This window comes from Hippoglossus hippoglossus, chromosome 23 (assembly GCF_009819705.1).
Source record: "Hippoglossus hippoglossus isolate fHipHip1 chromosome 23, fHipHip1.pri, whole genome shotgun sequence".
Classification (NCBI taxonomy): Eukaryota; Metazoa; Chordata; class Actinopteri; order Pleuronectiformes; family Pleuronectidae; genus Hippoglossus; species Hippoglossus hippoglossus.
Genome location: NC_047173.1, coordinates 9,956,127 through 9,971,734, shown reverse-complemented (window position 1 = coordinate 9,971,734; position 15,608 = coordinate 9,956,127). Strand labels below are relative to the sequence as shown.

The following is a 15,608-nucleotide window of genomic DNA, read 5'->3' as shown; positions in this document are numbered from 1 at the left end:
GAAGGGCGGTGTTGTCACTCGATACGTTTAACATGTTATAAAGTTTATTATGCTCTGTAGCAGCAGCGGCTCGGACTCATCAACATGAGTGACGACGTTGATCACTGGAACGGCTGCATTCACGTCGATGGCAAGGTCAACTGGTTCTTCGGTTGGGGGTTCTGTGTGTGCAGCAGCGGTGGAGCGGCCTCGTGGTTCTGTGGACTGAGTCAGGCAGTCGGTCTTTACTTGCTGTGGATGGATTCCTGCAGGTTACTTCAACAGGCCAAGCCAACAGCACATTCCAAACTGTCAAGTTTGGGACGGGCATTATTCAAAATGTAGGGGAAAAAAACAAGCATTTTCAATACAGATTTGGATGTGGATTACCATAGCAACAGACAAATCTTTGGGGCTTTTGGTTCAGCCCAGATGCAAATTAAAGCTGAGACTTGGCACTTTAATAGAGTATATGTTATTTTTACTTAAAACTGAAGCTGAAGCTCAGAGCGTGAGCGAAGGAAAAATACCACCAGTGTGCCATGTGCTGTTTTCAGGGCAAAGAGCACAGAGAAGCAATTTCATACACAAAAACGTGATGGGAATATGATCACAGATGACGAGCAATGTGTGCGATCTGCACTTCACTGAAAAGCAACTGTTTCAAATGTCATCATCAGGTTCCTTATGATACCATGTTCTCCAAAATCATGAGTCCCCTTCTGTGAGGAGTTCTATACAGCCATTGTTTGCTATGAACCAGGAAGAGCTGGACTTATTTCCAAGTATACGGGGAGGCTGTTAAAATTCAAATGTGCGTCTGCTTGCAGATAAACAAGCCTCATGTGCCTGATCCCTGCTCATTTGCATGTGGCTGCGGATGTTCTGTGTAGAGATGAAAGTTCACTGAGTAACACACGATAAGTTTCAGAGTTTAGTCAACAAATAAATAAATAATGATATCAGCCCAGAGGAAATTAATGAATTTCAATTACATATTGTAAATCGTGCTTTATGTACTGTGCATTTGATGTATTGTTTGCATGCCTGAGCTGATCTTTTTTTTTTTATTATTATTATTTCCACTTGGAAAGAGACCTTTTAGTACGATCACATCTTCCTGCAGATGGAGCAGAGGGTTTGTAAATCATTAACAAGTGTTGGCTTTAAAAAAAAAAAAAAAATCATAAACCGTCACAGGATATAAACCTGATACTTCTTCACCCCAAATCAAATTGACCAGGCTGACAGCACTCGACCCGACTTCAGCAGGTAAGAGACTTTCTAAAATCACATGCAGAAAGAGAATGTCATTCACCACAGCACTTTTGCATTAGCTCAATTACATTATATCTTACAAACCCAGTACATGCAGTAAGGTTGTGCATGAGTAACAGTTAAGAACAAGATGTTTTCATGATCTTGAACCTGACGTCATTACTCTGATTACGATTCCTCCCCTTGTTAAGAATGTGATGTTTTATTTCTCTGCACTTTTTGTATTTAGTCTTTTCACCATTGGGACCTTATCAGATCTGTGAGGATGAACCTTGTGTTGTTCCTGCTGTGTTCAGGTAAGGCTTTCTAACCCTAACCAGGATCTTTTCTCATGGATGTGCAATTTAATTACGTGTGCATCTGAGAGGTGGGGGCAGGTGGTTATGTAGTTACTGTAACTAACTGTATTCAATGCATTATAACTTGCATAAGTGATAAGTAAAATGTTGTCTTGTCTTCTATCTTTACAGGATTTGTTCACTTTGCAGCTGCAGCTAATCGTTTCCGACGGTTCTACTTTAATGACACAGAGCCACGCAGTCGGGAAGATTCGTTAGAGATATGTAAAAATCATAGTATGTCATTTGTAACTCTGTACGATGAGGCAGATGCCCAGTCTCTTTATGAATTTGTCTCGAATCGTAACGGTCATATGGTCTGGCTCGGTCTTCGAAGGATTCGAGAGAACGTCACCACTTGGTCGAACGGCGACCCTTATACATTCAATCTACCAAATGTGGCTGTAAATGCAGGGGAGCAAAGATGTGGAGCTGTCGAAAATAACGTATATAAGGATTTGGGCTGTTACATGAGTTTAGATTTCATGTGCTACAAGGGTAAGTGTCAGTACACAACATCTACATCTACCTCCACCAACACTCTTCTTATGGAAACACATTTAAATTACCCAAAATTGTATTTGGATCTGCACCCAATTGCAAACACTCACAAATATCAGCCGCCTGTATTTTCCTGATTTGTTTCAAGATACATGAATTATACTTTGAGCGCATCCTTCCTAAAGGTTTAATTTTTCTGTCCAGTAGTGTTTGTGCAATCAAAGAGTCAAACAATCGACAAAGGACAGGGGTGAAAGCATAACCTCCTTGGTGGAGTTAACATATATATCAAAATATATCAAATTGACACCAAATAATAAGTTTGTGATCAAATCCTGAAAAATTTCCTTTTTTCCTTTTCAAGAAGCAAACCTGGATAAATGCCTCTTAAATTACAAGTGAATATTGGAAAATTAAGAATTCATCAGAATTCTTGTTAATTAAATATTCTAAACACTGGTTTTACTTGATATCAGCCTTGACCTTTGTTTACATCAAAATAACAACTCTGAATATGAACACAAGTGTGTCCAGGCTATTTTGTGATAGTTAAAGATGCCGAGGCCTCCTCAACTTGTTTAGACAGTTTGATGATTAATACAGTTAATTTCTAAAATGACAGCAAATGGTACTTTAGAAACTTTAGCCTTATTGCTTTTCTTATAAATTATATACAACAGATGAAACTTAACTACGGCTACATTTCTGTTTGTGAGTTTCACAACAAAACGAAAGCATTATTTTTGGTTTTGCAGGAGATGAATACCACCTGATTGAAAATTTGACAAAGGACTGGTGTCAGGCACAGCAGTACTGCAGAAGACACTTCGATGACCTAGTCAGCATCAATGATGAAACCCAAAAAACACAAGTGGTCGACAAAGGACGAGACAAAACCTTTTGGATTGGACTCCTGCACGATGAATGGGAGTGGCAGGACGAGAGCTGCTCGACGTACAGATCGTGGGAATACCAAGGACCATCAGATGATTGTACAGCTCAGGGACGGTCTTCACCTGCATTGTATGACTTTAGTTGTTCCAGTGACGCAAAATCACTTTGCTCCAAAGGTAAGCCACGGAAAAGCCAAACAAAATATAGACTTATACTATTTTAGAAAAATAACATGAGATGAATATTAATCTAAGGGAAACGGGATGCAACACAGGAATAGATTCCCCCCCCCCCTCAATAAGACAGACTGAAAGATGTGGTTTAAGATATGTCATCTCCTGAAAATCTTACATATGTCTTTTACTGGGTTTTCAGGCAAAGTGAGAATCGTGGTCATCACAGAGAAGTTAACTTGGGAAAACGCTTTGGATTACTGTCTTGCCAATCACTCAGGCCTGCTGCGGATTGAGGATTCGAACGATCAGGAGGATGTTGTTGAAATCTTAAAAAACTTCAACATCACTGATACTTTGTGGATCGGCCTGAGGCAGAGTCGTGTCTTCGGGTTCTGGATTTGGAGCGACAGGGGGGTGACCTACAGCAACTGGGAGAACAACCAAACACTGGAGATGCCCTTGTCTGAAAACTGCGGCGTATTCAACGTGACGAACTCCAAGTGGCGGGATGAAAACTGTTTGCACGAGCACCCATTTCTTTGTGAGGAGGAGATTTCTTTCAATAACTAATAGGATATAGTTATAAAGCTTCTTGATAAATGAGACGTTTGTGACGGATTAGGTCGTGTTGATGTGTGAAGATGATGGAGATAAAAGACTTTAGATTTTCCTTAAATCCTCAGATTTTTAATTGTTGTCTGCCTTGAATTTGTTGATTAAAAAATAATCAGACTGTTCTACAGGTGATTTAATGTAGAGTTATACATTGATGAATTTGACAATTGATTTAAAGCTGTTTATATCCTCTATTATTATTATACTATCATTACTACTGTTAGTACTACTACAACTATTACTATTACCTATGATTGTGTGAAACATTTGTGTCAGTCTGTTGCTAATCAGACAAATTGATTTTGATTGCCTTTAAATGACGACAGTTTGGAGGTGAAGTGACGCGTCTGTTCTGATCAATCTGGGCAGATTAATAAAAGTGTGCATCTGTTTGCATGAAACTCTTCTTCTTGCCTCATCTACAGTGATTATTCAAATGTATATTCTACTTTTGCATTGACATTTATAACTTTAACTAAATTGCCAAACATGATATTCTCAAGATTTTCTTTTCCTCTATCTAATTCAGTCACTTAGCTGGGATTTGGCACGACGAGGCATAATGAGCCACAAACACAAAACAGACAAGCTCATGGTTGATGAAGTCTTTATATTTGTGACATGATACAGTGAAGAAAGGGAAGTATATAGAAGACATGAATGATCTGCAGCCAGTGTTGATATGTATCAGACCTAAAAATACACTACCTGTGTCTGTTCCATTATACACAGTCAAATTACTTTAGGTAAATAATTTAGGATATCTTCATATAGGAATGCAAATTAACCAATTTTGTAGGAGCAGAAGTGTTTGATTCTAATTTCCAAGTTACTGACAATGAAATTTCTGTGTATTTTAGATTTCCTGGTTCAGTAAGATGCACATTTCAGCCATTCCTTGTTCACTGTTAGCTCTAAAGATTTGTTCATTGAATATATTTTAAAAATGTGTTCTTTTACAGCACATGTACTTAAAAAAACTTAGAAAACAAACATTTTAACAAATTGTCATATTTATTGTTAGTATTGTAACTAAGTGACTTTTTATTATTATTATTATTATTATTATTATGCTTATCATTCTTTTTTAGGGGCCAGTAGAATCTAAGCTGTGGCCAGTGCCCCCCCTGCCCTGCCCCTGGATCTGCCCCAGATTCAGAGGACTTGAACTGCTGAGGTAGAAAAAGACTATGACCTTTCAAATTCTATGTACGGGGGAAAAACATTAACCCGAAAAAAAATTAAATTTGAATTTGCATGCTGCATATTCTGTGGAAACAGAAGGCTGTTCATAGACATCATTATTTGAATATTAAACAAATGCATCTCTACTGACCTCAGTTCAGCTGATGACAGCAAAAAAAAAAAGAGAAACTGTTACAGGATATAAACCTGATACTTCTTCACCCCAAATCAAATTGACCAGGCTGACAGCACTCGACCCGACTTCAGCAGGTAAGAGACTTTCTAAAATCACATGCAGAAAGAGAATGTCATTCACCACAGCACTTTTGCATTAGCTCAATTACATTATATCTTACAAACCCAGTACATGCAGTAAGGTTGTGCATGAGTAACAGTTAAGAACAAGATGTTTTCATGATCTTAAACCTGACGTCATTACTCTGATTACGATTCCTCCCCTTGTTAAGAATGTGATGTTTTATTTCTCTGCACTTTTTAAATTTAGTCTTTTCACCATTGGGACCTTATCAGATCTGTGAGGATGAACCTTGTGTTGTTCCTGCTGTGTTCAGGTAAGGCTTTCTAACCCTAACCAGGATCTTTTCTCATGGATGTGCAATATAATTACGTGTGCATCTGAGAGGTGGGGGCAGGTGGTTATGTAGTTACTGTAACTAACTGTATTCAATGCATTATAACTTGCATAAGTGATAAGTCAAATATTGTCTTGTCTTCTATCTTTACAGAATTTGTTCACTTTGCAGCTGCAGCTAATCGTTTCCGACGGTTCTACTTTAATGACACAAAGCGACGCACTTGGAAAGATTCATTAGAGATATGTAAAAATCATAAGATGTCATTTGTAACTCTGTACGATGAGGCGGATGCCCAGTCTCTTCGAACATTTGTCACGGATCGTCGAGGTCATACCGTCTGGCTCGGTCTTCGAAGGATTCGAGAGAACGTCACCACTTGGTCGAACGGCGACCCTTATACATTCAATCTACCAAATGTGGCTGTAAATGCAGGGAAGCAAAGATGTGGAGCTGTCGAAAATAACGTATATAAGGATTTGGGCTGTTACATGAGTTTAGATTTCATGTGCTACAAGGGTAAGTGTCAGTACACAACATCTACATCTACCTCCACCAACACTCTTCTTATGGAAACACATTTAAATTACCCCAAATTGTATTTGGATCTGCACCCAATTGCAAACACTCACAAATATCAGCCGCCTGTATTTTCCTGATTTGTTTCAAGGTACATGAATTATACTTTGAGCGCATCCTTCCTAAAGGTTTAATTTTTCTGTCCAGTAGTGTTTGTGCAATCAAAGAGTCAAACAATCAACAAAGGACAGGGGTGAAAGCATAACCTCCTTGGTGGAGTTAACATATATATCAAAATATATCAAATTGACACCAAATAATAAGTTTGTGATCAAATCCTGAAAAATTTCCTTTTTTCCTTTTCAAGAAGCAAACCTGGATAAATGCCTCTTAAATTACAAGTGAATATTGGAAAATTAAGAATTCATCAGAATTCTTGTTAATTAAATATTCTAAACACTGGTTTTACTTGATATCAGCCTTGACCTTTGTTTACATCAAAATAACAACTCTGAATATGAACACAAGTGTGTCCAGGCTATTTTGTGATAGTTAAAGATGCCGAGGCCTCCTCAACTTGTTTAGACAGTTTGATGATTAATACAGTTAATTTCTAAAATGACAGCAAATGGTACTTTAGAAACTTTAGCCTTATTGCTTTTCTTATAAATTATATACAACAGATGAAACTTAACGATGGCTACATTTCTGTTTGTGAGTTTCTGTTGTGAAAATGCCCACAACAAAACGAAAGCATTATTTTTGATTTTGCAGGAGATGAATACCACCTGATTGAAAATTTGACAAAGGACTGGTGTCAGGCACAGCAGTACTGCAGAAGACACTTCGATGACCTAGTCAGCATCAATGATGAAACCCAAAAAACACAAGTGGTCAACAAAGGACGAGACAAAACCTTTTGGATTGGACTCCTGCACGATGAATGGGAGTGGCAGGACGAGAGCTGCTCGACGTACAGATCGTGGGAATACCAAGGACCATCAGATCATTGTACAACTCTGGATTGGTCTTTACCTGCATTGTATGGATATAAATGTTCCAATGACGCAAAATCACTTTGCTCCAAAGGTAAGCCACGGAAAACCCAAACAAAATATAGACTTATAATGTTTTAGAAAAATAACATGAGAGATCAATATTAATCTAAGGGAAACGGGATGTGACACAGGAATAGATTACCCCCCCTCAATAAGACAGACTGAATGATGTGGTTTAAGATATGTCATCTCCTGAAAATCTTACATATGTCTTTTACTGGGTTTTCAGGCAAAGTGAGAATCGTGGTCATCAGAGAGAAGTTAACTTGGGAAAACGCTTTGGATTACTGTCTTGCCAATCACTCAGGCCTGCTGCGGATTGAGGATTCGAACGATCAGGAGGATGTTGTTGAAATCTTAAAAAACTTCAAGGTCACTGATACTTTGTGGATCGGCCTGAGGCAGAGTCGTGTCTTCGGGTTCTGGATTTGGAGCGACAGGGGGGTGACCTACAGCAACTGGGAGAACAACCAAATGCCGGAGATGCCCTCGTCTGAAAACTGCGGCGTATTCAACGTGACTAACTCCAAGTGGCGGGATGAAAACTGTTTGCACGAGCACCCATTTCTTTGTGAGGAGGAGATTTCTTTCAATAACTAATAGGATATAGTTATAAAGCTTCTTGATAAATGAGACGTTTGTGACGGATTAGGTCGTGTTGATGTGTGAAGATGATGGAGATAAAAGACTTTCGATTTTCCTTAAATCCTCAGATTTTTAATTGTTGTCTACCTTGAATTTGTTGATTAAAAAATAATCAGACTGTTCTACAGGTGATTTAATGTAGAGTTATACATTGATGAATTTGACAATTGATTTAAAGCTGTTTATATCCTCTATTATTATTATTATACTATCATTACTACTGTTAGTACTACTACAACTATTACTGTTACCTATGATTGTGTGAAACATTTGTGTCAGTCTGTTGCTAATCAGACAAATTGATTTTGATTGCCTTTAAATGACGACAGTTTGGAGGTGAAGTGACGCGTCTGTTCTGATCAATCTGGGCAGATTAATAAAAGTGTGCATCTGTTTGCATGAAACTCTTCTTCTTGCCTCATCTACAGTGATTATTCAAATGTTTATTCTACTTTTACATTGACATTTATAACTTTAACTAAATTGCCAAACATGATATTCTCAAGATTTTCTTTTCCTCTATCTAATTCAGTCACTTAGCTGGGATTTGGCACGACGAGGCATAATGAGCCACAAACACAAAACAGACAAGCTCATGGTTGATGAAGTCTTTATATTTGTGACATGATACAGTGAAGAAAGGGAAGTATATAGAAGACATGAATGATCTGCAGCCAGTGTTGATATGTATCAGACCTAAAAATACACTACCTGTGTCTGTTCCATTATACACAGTCAAATTACTTTAGGTAAATAATTCAGGATATCTTCATATAGGAATGCAAATTAACCAATTTTGTAGGAGCAGAAGTGTTTGATTCTAATTTTCAAGTTACTGACAATGACATTTCTGTGTATTTTAGATTTCCTGGTTCAGTAAGATGCACATTTCAGCCATTCCTTGTTCACGGTTAGCTCTAAAGATTTGTTCATTGAATATATTTTAAAAATGTGTTCTTTTACATCACGTGTACTTAAAAAAACTATAAAAAAACTAAATATACACAACTGAGAGTCTATGAACCCGTCTGGCTGGGTCTTCGAAGGATTCGAGAGAACGTCACCACTTGGTCGAACGGCGACCCTTATACAGTCAATCTAACAAATGTGGCTGTAAAACCAGAGGAGCAAAGATGTGGAGCTTTTGAAAATAACGTATATAAGGATTTTAACTGTAACAAGAGTTTACATTTCATGTGCTACAAGGGTAAGTGTCAGTACACAACATCTACATCTACCTCCACCAACACTCTTCTTATGGAAACACATTTAAATTACCCAAAATTGTATTTGGATCTGCACCCAATTGCAAACACTCACAAATATCAGCCGCCTGTATTTTCCTGATTTGTTTCAAGGTACATGAATTATACTTTGAGCGCATCCTTCCTAAAGGTTTCATTTTTCTGTCCAGTAGTGTTTGTGCAATCAAAGAGTCAAACAATCGAATAAGGACAGGGGTGAAAGCATAACCTCCTTGGTGGAGTTAACATATATATCAAAATATATCAAATTGACACCAAATACCAAGACTTTAGATTTTCCTTAAATCCTCAGATTTTTAATTGTTGTCTACCTTGAATTTGTTGATTAAAAAATAATCACACTGTTCTACAGGTGATTTAATGTAGAGTTATACATTGATGAATTTGACAATTGATTTAAAGCTGTTTATATCCTCTATTATTATTATACTATCATTACTACTGTTAGTACTACTACAACTATTACCTATGATTGTGTGAAACATTTGTGTCAGTCTGTTGCTAATCAGACAAATTGATTTTGATTGCCTTTAAATGACGACAGTTTGGAGGTGAAGTGACGCGTCTGTTCTGATCAATCTGGGCAGATTAATAAAAGTGTGCATCTGTTTGCATGAAACTCTTCTTCTTGCCTCATCTACAGTGATTATTCAAATGTTTATTCTACTTTTACATTGACATTTATAACTTTAACTAAATTGTCAAACATGATATTCCCAAGATTTTCTTTTCCTCTATCTAATTCAGTCACTTAGCTGGGATTTGGCACGACGAGGCATAATGAGCCACAAACACAAAACAGACAAGCTCATGGTTGATGAAGTCTTTATATTTGTGACATGATACAGTGAAGAAAGGGAAGTATATAGAAGACATGAATGATCTGCAGCCAGTGTTGATATGTATCAGACCTAAAAATACACTACCTGTGTCTATTCCATTATACACAGTCAAGGAGCAGAATCAAATGAGAAGTGTTTGATTCTAATTTCCAAGTTACTGACAATGAAATTTCTGTGTATTTTAGATTTCCTGGTTCAGTAAGATGCACATTTCAGCCATTCCTTGTTCACTGTTAGCTCTAAAGATTTGTTCATTGAATATATTTTAAAAATGTGTTCTTTTACAGCACGTGTACTTAAAAAAACTTAAAAAACAAACATTTTAATAAATTGTCAGATTTATTGTTAGTATTGTAACTAAGTGACTTTATATTATTATTATTATTATTATGCTTATCATTCTTTTTTAGGGGCCAGTAGAATCTAAGCTGTGGCCAGTGCCCCCCCTGCCCTGCCCCTGGATCTGCCCCAGATTCAGAGGACTTGAACTGCTGAGGTAGAAAAAGACTATGACCTTTCAAATTCTATGTACGGGGGAAAAACATTAACCTGAAAAAATTTGAATTTGCATGCTGCATATTCTGTGGAAACAGAAGGCTGTTCATAGACATCATTATTTGAATATTAAACAAATGCATCTCTACTGACCTCAGTTCAGCTGATGACAGAAAAAAAAAAGAAACTGTTACAGGATATAAACCTGATACTTCTTCACCCCAAATCAAATTGACCAGGCTGACAGCACTCGACCCGACTTCAGCAGGTAAGAGACTTTCTAAAATCACATGCAGAAAGAGAATGTCATTCACCACAGCACTTTTGCATCAGCTCAATTACATTATATCTTACAAACCCAGTACATGCAGTAAGGTTGTGAATGAGTAACAGTTTAGAACGAGATGTTTTCATGATCTTAAACCTGACGTCATTACTCTGATTACGATTCCTCCCCTTGTTAAGAATGTGATGTTTTATTTCTCTGCACTTTTTGTATTTAGTCTTTTCACCATTGGGACCTTATCAGATCTGTGAGGATGAACCTTGTGTTGTTCCTGCTGTGTTCAGGTAAGGCTTTCTAACCCTAACCAGGATCTTTTCTCATGGATGTGCAATTTAATTACGTGTGCATCTGAGAGGTGGGGGCAGGTGGTTATGTAGTTACTGTAACTAACTGTATTCAATGCATTATAACTTGCATAAGTGATAAGTAAAATGTTGTCTTGTCTTCTATCTTTACAGGATTTGTTCACTTTGCAGCTGCAGCTAATCGTTTCCGACGGTTCTACCTTACTGACACAGAGCAACGCAGTCGGGAAGATTCGTTAGAGATATGTAAAAATCATAATATGTCATTTGTGACTCTGTACGATGAGGCGGATGCCCAGTCTCTTTATGAATTTGTCTCGAATCGTCGAGGTCATACCGCCTGGCTCGGTCTTCGAAGGATTCGAGAGAACGTCACCACTTGGTCGAACGGCGACCCTTATACATTCAATCTACCAAATGTGGCTGTAAATGCAGGGAAGCAAAGATGTGGAGCTGTCGAAAATAACGTATATAAGGATTTGGGCTGTTACATGAGTTTACATTTCATGTGCTACAAGGGTAAGTGTCAGTACACAACATCTACATCTACCTCCACCAACACTCTTCTTATGGAAACACATTTAAATTACCCAAAATTGTATTTGGATCTGCACCCAATTGCAAACACTCACAAATATCAGCCGCCTGTATTTTCCTGATTTGTTTCAAGGTACATGAATTATACTTTGAGCGCATCCTTCCTAAAGGTTTCATTTTTCTGTCCAGTAGTGTTTGTGCAATCAAAGAGTCAAACAATCGACAAAGGACAGGGGTGAAAGCATAACCTCCTTGGTGGAGTTAACATATATATCAAAATATATCAAATTGACACCAAATACTAAGTTTGTCTCAGAGACGACTAAAGTATCAAATCCTGAAAAATTTCCTTTTTTCCTTTTCAAGAAGCAAACCTGGATAAATGCCTCTTAAATTACAAGTGAATATTGGAAAATTAGGAATTCATCAGAATTCTTGTTAATTAAATATTCTAAATACTGGTTTTACTTGATATCAGCCTTGACCTTTGTTTACATCAAAATAACAACTCTGAATATGAACACAAGTGTGTCCAGGCTATTTTGTGATAGTTAAAGATGCCGAGACCTCCTCAACTTGTTTAGACAGTTTGATGATTAATACAGTTAATTTCTAAAATGACAGCAAATGGTACTTTAGAAACTTTAGCCTTTATTAGAAAAGCCTTATTGCTTTTCTAATAAATTATATACAACAGATGAAACTTAACTACGGCTACATTTCTGTTTGTGAGTTTCACAACAAAACGAAAGCATTATTTTTGATTTTGCAGGAGATGAATACCACCTGATTGAAAATTTGACAAAGGACTGGTGTCAGGCACAGCAGTACTGCAGAAGACACTTCGATGACCTAGTCAGCATCAATGATGAAACCCAAAAAACACAAGTGGTCGACAAAGGACGAGACAAAACCTTTTGGATTGGACTCCTGCACGATGAATGGGAGTGGCAGGACGAGAGCTGCTCGACGTACAGATCGTGGGAATACCAAGGACCATCAGATCATTGTACAGCTCAGGGACGGTCTTCACCTGCATTGTATGACTTTAGTTGTTCCAGTATACTAAAATCACTTTGCTCCAAAGGTAAGCCACGGAAAAGCCAAACAAAATATAGACTTATACTGTTTTAGAAAAATAACATGAGATAAATATTAATCTAAGGGAAACGGGATGTGACACAGGAATAGATTACCCCCCCCCCCCCCCCTCAATAAGACAGACTGAATGATGTGGTTTAAGATATGTCATCTCCTGAAAATCTTACATATGTCTTTTACTGGGTTTTCAGGCAAAGTGAGAATCGTGGTCATCACAGAGAAGTTAACTTGGCAAAACGCTTTGGATTACTGTCTTGCCAATCACTCAGGCCTGCTGCAGATTGAGAATAAGAGCGATCAGGAGGATGTTGTTGAAATCTTAAAAAACTTCAACGTCGAGGGTCCTTTCTGGATCGGCCTGAGTCAGAGTCGTGTCTTCGGGTTCTGGATTTGGAGCAACAGGTGGGTGACCTACAGCAACTGGGTGAACAACCAAACGCTGGAGATGCCCTTGTCTGAAAACTGCGGCGTATTCAACGTGACGAACTCCAAGTGGCGGGATGAAAACTGTTTGCACGAGCACCCATTTCTTTGTGAGGAGGAGATTTCTTTCAAAAACAAATAGGATATAGTTATAAAGCTTCTTGATAAATGAGACGTTTGTGATGGATTAGGTCGTGTTGATGTGTGAAGATGATGGAGATAAAAGACTTTAGATTTTCCTTAAATCCTCTGATTTTTAATTGTCTGCCTTGAATTTGTTGATTAAAAAATAATCAGACTGTTCTACAGGTGATTTAATGTAGAATTTGACAATTGATTTAAAAGTGTTTATATCCTCGATTATTATTATTATACTATCATTACTACTGTTAGTACTACTACAACTATTACTATTACCTATGATTGTGTGAAACATTTGTGTCAGTCTGTTGCTAATCAGACAAATTGATTTTGATTGCCTTTAAATGACGACAGTTTGGAGGTGAAGTGACGCGTCTGTTCTGATCAATCTGGGCAGATTAATAAAAGTGTGCATCTGTTTGCATGAAACTCTTCTTCTTGCCTCATCTACAGTGATTATTCAAATGTATATTCTACTTTTACATTGACATTTATAACTTTAACTAAATTGCCAAACATGATATTCCCAAGATTTTCTTTTCCTCTATTTAATTCAGTCACATTTGGCACGACGAGGCATATGTCGAGCCAAAAACACAAAAGGGACAAGCTCATGGTTGATGAAGTCTTTATATTTGTGACATGACACAGTGAAGAAAGGGAAGTATATAGAAGACAAGTTAGATCCGTAATTAATGAAGTGTAAGATAATGTTGGCCTTCATGTTTTCCTTTTGTCCAGTGTCTGGGTAAATTAAAGTAAAAATGAATTTCAAATCAAAACATCACACAAATTGTGGAGGAGTCAATAAAAAGTTAACATTTCAGTGGAGTTTTGTGTGGTGGACGTTGTGTGCAGAGCTTTTTAGAAACAGTCTGTGGTGCAGAGTGACGTTAGAAAACTTTGCATTTATCCTACCTGGTTTATTTTCTCCCTTCACTTCACATTAGTGATCATCAACATCAGGTCTCTTCGTATGACTCAATAATATGCAAATGCAGCATTCAAATTTGGGATTGGGAAGGGCGTGGATTAAAGAGGAGTGGAAAGTATCAGGAGAGACAAAAATAAAATAAAAAAAGAACACAGGACGCTTGGACAACTTCCAGAGCCATTACTCACACTGTGGACAAACTTGGGATGAAGCCTCAATCCGTCACACCCTCATTCATCATTATTACTCCTCACACAGCTCACAGTGCGGACTCGTGTGCTGGAGCTTCTGAGCCTCTTGTTCATCGCTCATTCCAGACTCTCCCCTTCGACTGGTGCTCAGCTCACATCTCTGACCATCTACATCAAATCAAGGTGATGTGTGTGATCGTTGCTCATCGAGAAATCAAAAAAACACACGCACCTCACTGTAAATCACCAGCCAGTGAAGCACATGTCTCGGTGTAAAAGCAGCAAAGTTTCATTGGCAGAGATATGGCCTCCATGGGGGGGTAGCTGGGCCTGATTTAAAATGATTGAATGGCTGCAGCCAGTGTTGATATGTATCAGACCTAAAAATACACTACCTGTGTCTGTTCCATTATACACAGTCAAATTACTTTAGGTAAATAATTTAGGATATCTTCATTTAGGAATGCAAATTAAACAATTTTGTAGGAGCAGAAGTGTTTGATTCTAATTTCCAAGTTACTGACAATGACATTTGTCAGTAACAGTAAAAGCTCAAAATGGACCCTGGACACAATTATTGGCACCGAGTTCGAGGAAAGTGATTTTGCAATGGAGTAAAAAATATGATCTAGCCTATATTTAAGTATTACATATATAATATTCAAGTAAACTATACGAATCTCAAAACGGTATTTAAGTACAGCACTTATGTGCGTAGTTTTTTCTTTATCTGAATCAAGCCGTGAATGTGTGCGTTGATTCTCAGTGTGTATTCCCAGTATATTGAAAATAATACTTAATGCAGCTTTTACGATAAGGTTCTCAACAACCAGCATCCCCAGTATACATGTAATACTGGAATAACAGTATTCTAAGTGTTGAATTCTTAGTTTGTTATAGTTAATATTTTCATTCTTGAGTTATTGTGAACAGTGGGTTTGTGGACTGTTCTCGTTCTGTGATCTTTGACCACCATCTGGGCCACTTTGAAGAAAACTTTGTGGGGGATGAATTTTCTTTGGAAACTCGTAGGCACTGGCGGCTAGTGGACTGCTGGAGGACAACTTGGCGACTGGTTTGATTCTAACTGGGAATCTGGCAGCAAGTGGCCTGGAGCATGACTTGCAAATGCCGCTGACTTGATGGTGAGTGCTCTACTGGCAGCGGAAAACCACTCCAGGTTGCCATCTCCATCAATATTACTGAGGTCCTGCGTGGACGACTGTGTCCGTCTCCAAAAAGCAAATATCACAGCAACAGAATTTCATTTTCGTATTAGTCTCACGCTGATTCCAAACAAATCACTG

At 37.8% G+C, this 15,608-nt stretch overlaps 3 protein-coding genes across 4 annotated transcripts; all 3 read left to right on the top strand.

Moving 5' to 3' along the window:
* Positions 1-1,175: 1,175 nt before the first annotated feature.
* si:dkey-61f9.1 (putative C-type lectin domain family 20 member A) lies at positions 1,176-9,454 on the top strand. 2 transcript variants are annotated; one of them, XR_004613157.1, is made up of 6 exons: positions 1,176-1,251; positions 1,487-1,553; positions 1,728-2,093; positions 2,852-3,166; positions 3,366-3,909; positions 9,399-9,454. XR_004613157.1 is itself a non-coding variant. In XM_034578849.1 (5 exons), exons 2-5 carry the CDS (start codon positions 1,523-1,525, stop codon positions 3,734-3,736), a joined length of 1,083 nt encoding a protein of 360 aa, XP_034434740.1. In that variant the 5' UTR covers positions 1,176-1,251; positions 1,487-1,522; the 3' UTR covers positions 3,737-4,063. The 2 variants fall into 2 exon arrangements, 1 of the variants encoding a protein (XP_034434740.1); XM_034578849.1 differs by lacking the exon at positions 9,399-9,454 and having other exon boundaries at positions 3,366-4,063.
* LOC117757590 (putative C-type lectin domain family 20 member A) lies at positions 5,211-8,101 on the top strand. The gene is made up of 5 exons (XM_034578850.1): positions 5,211-5,236; positions 5,498-5,538; positions 5,713-6,078; positions 6,853-7,167; positions 7,366-8,101. Exons 2-5 carry the CDS (start codon positions 5,508-5,510, stop codon positions 7,734-7,736), a joined length of 1,083 nt encoding a protein of 360 aa, XP_034434741.1. The 5' UTR covers positions 5,211-5,236; positions 5,498-5,507; the 3' UTR covers positions 7,737-8,101.
* Positions 9,455-10,562: 1,108 nt separating the features above from the next.
* Positions 10,563-14,488, top strand: LOC117757726. The gene is made up of 6 exons (XM_034579106.1): positions 10,563-10,651; positions 10,887-10,953; positions 11,128-11,493; positions 12,284-12,598; positions 12,804-13,090; positions 14,369-14,488. The coding sequence occupies exons 2-6, from the start codon at positions 10,923-10,925 to the stop codon at positions 14,486-14,488; spliced, it is 1,119 nt and encodes a 372-aa protein (XP_034434997.1). The 5' UTR covers positions 10,563-10,651; positions 10,887-10,922.
* The last annotated feature ends 1,120 nt before the right edge of the window (positions 14,489-15,608 follow it).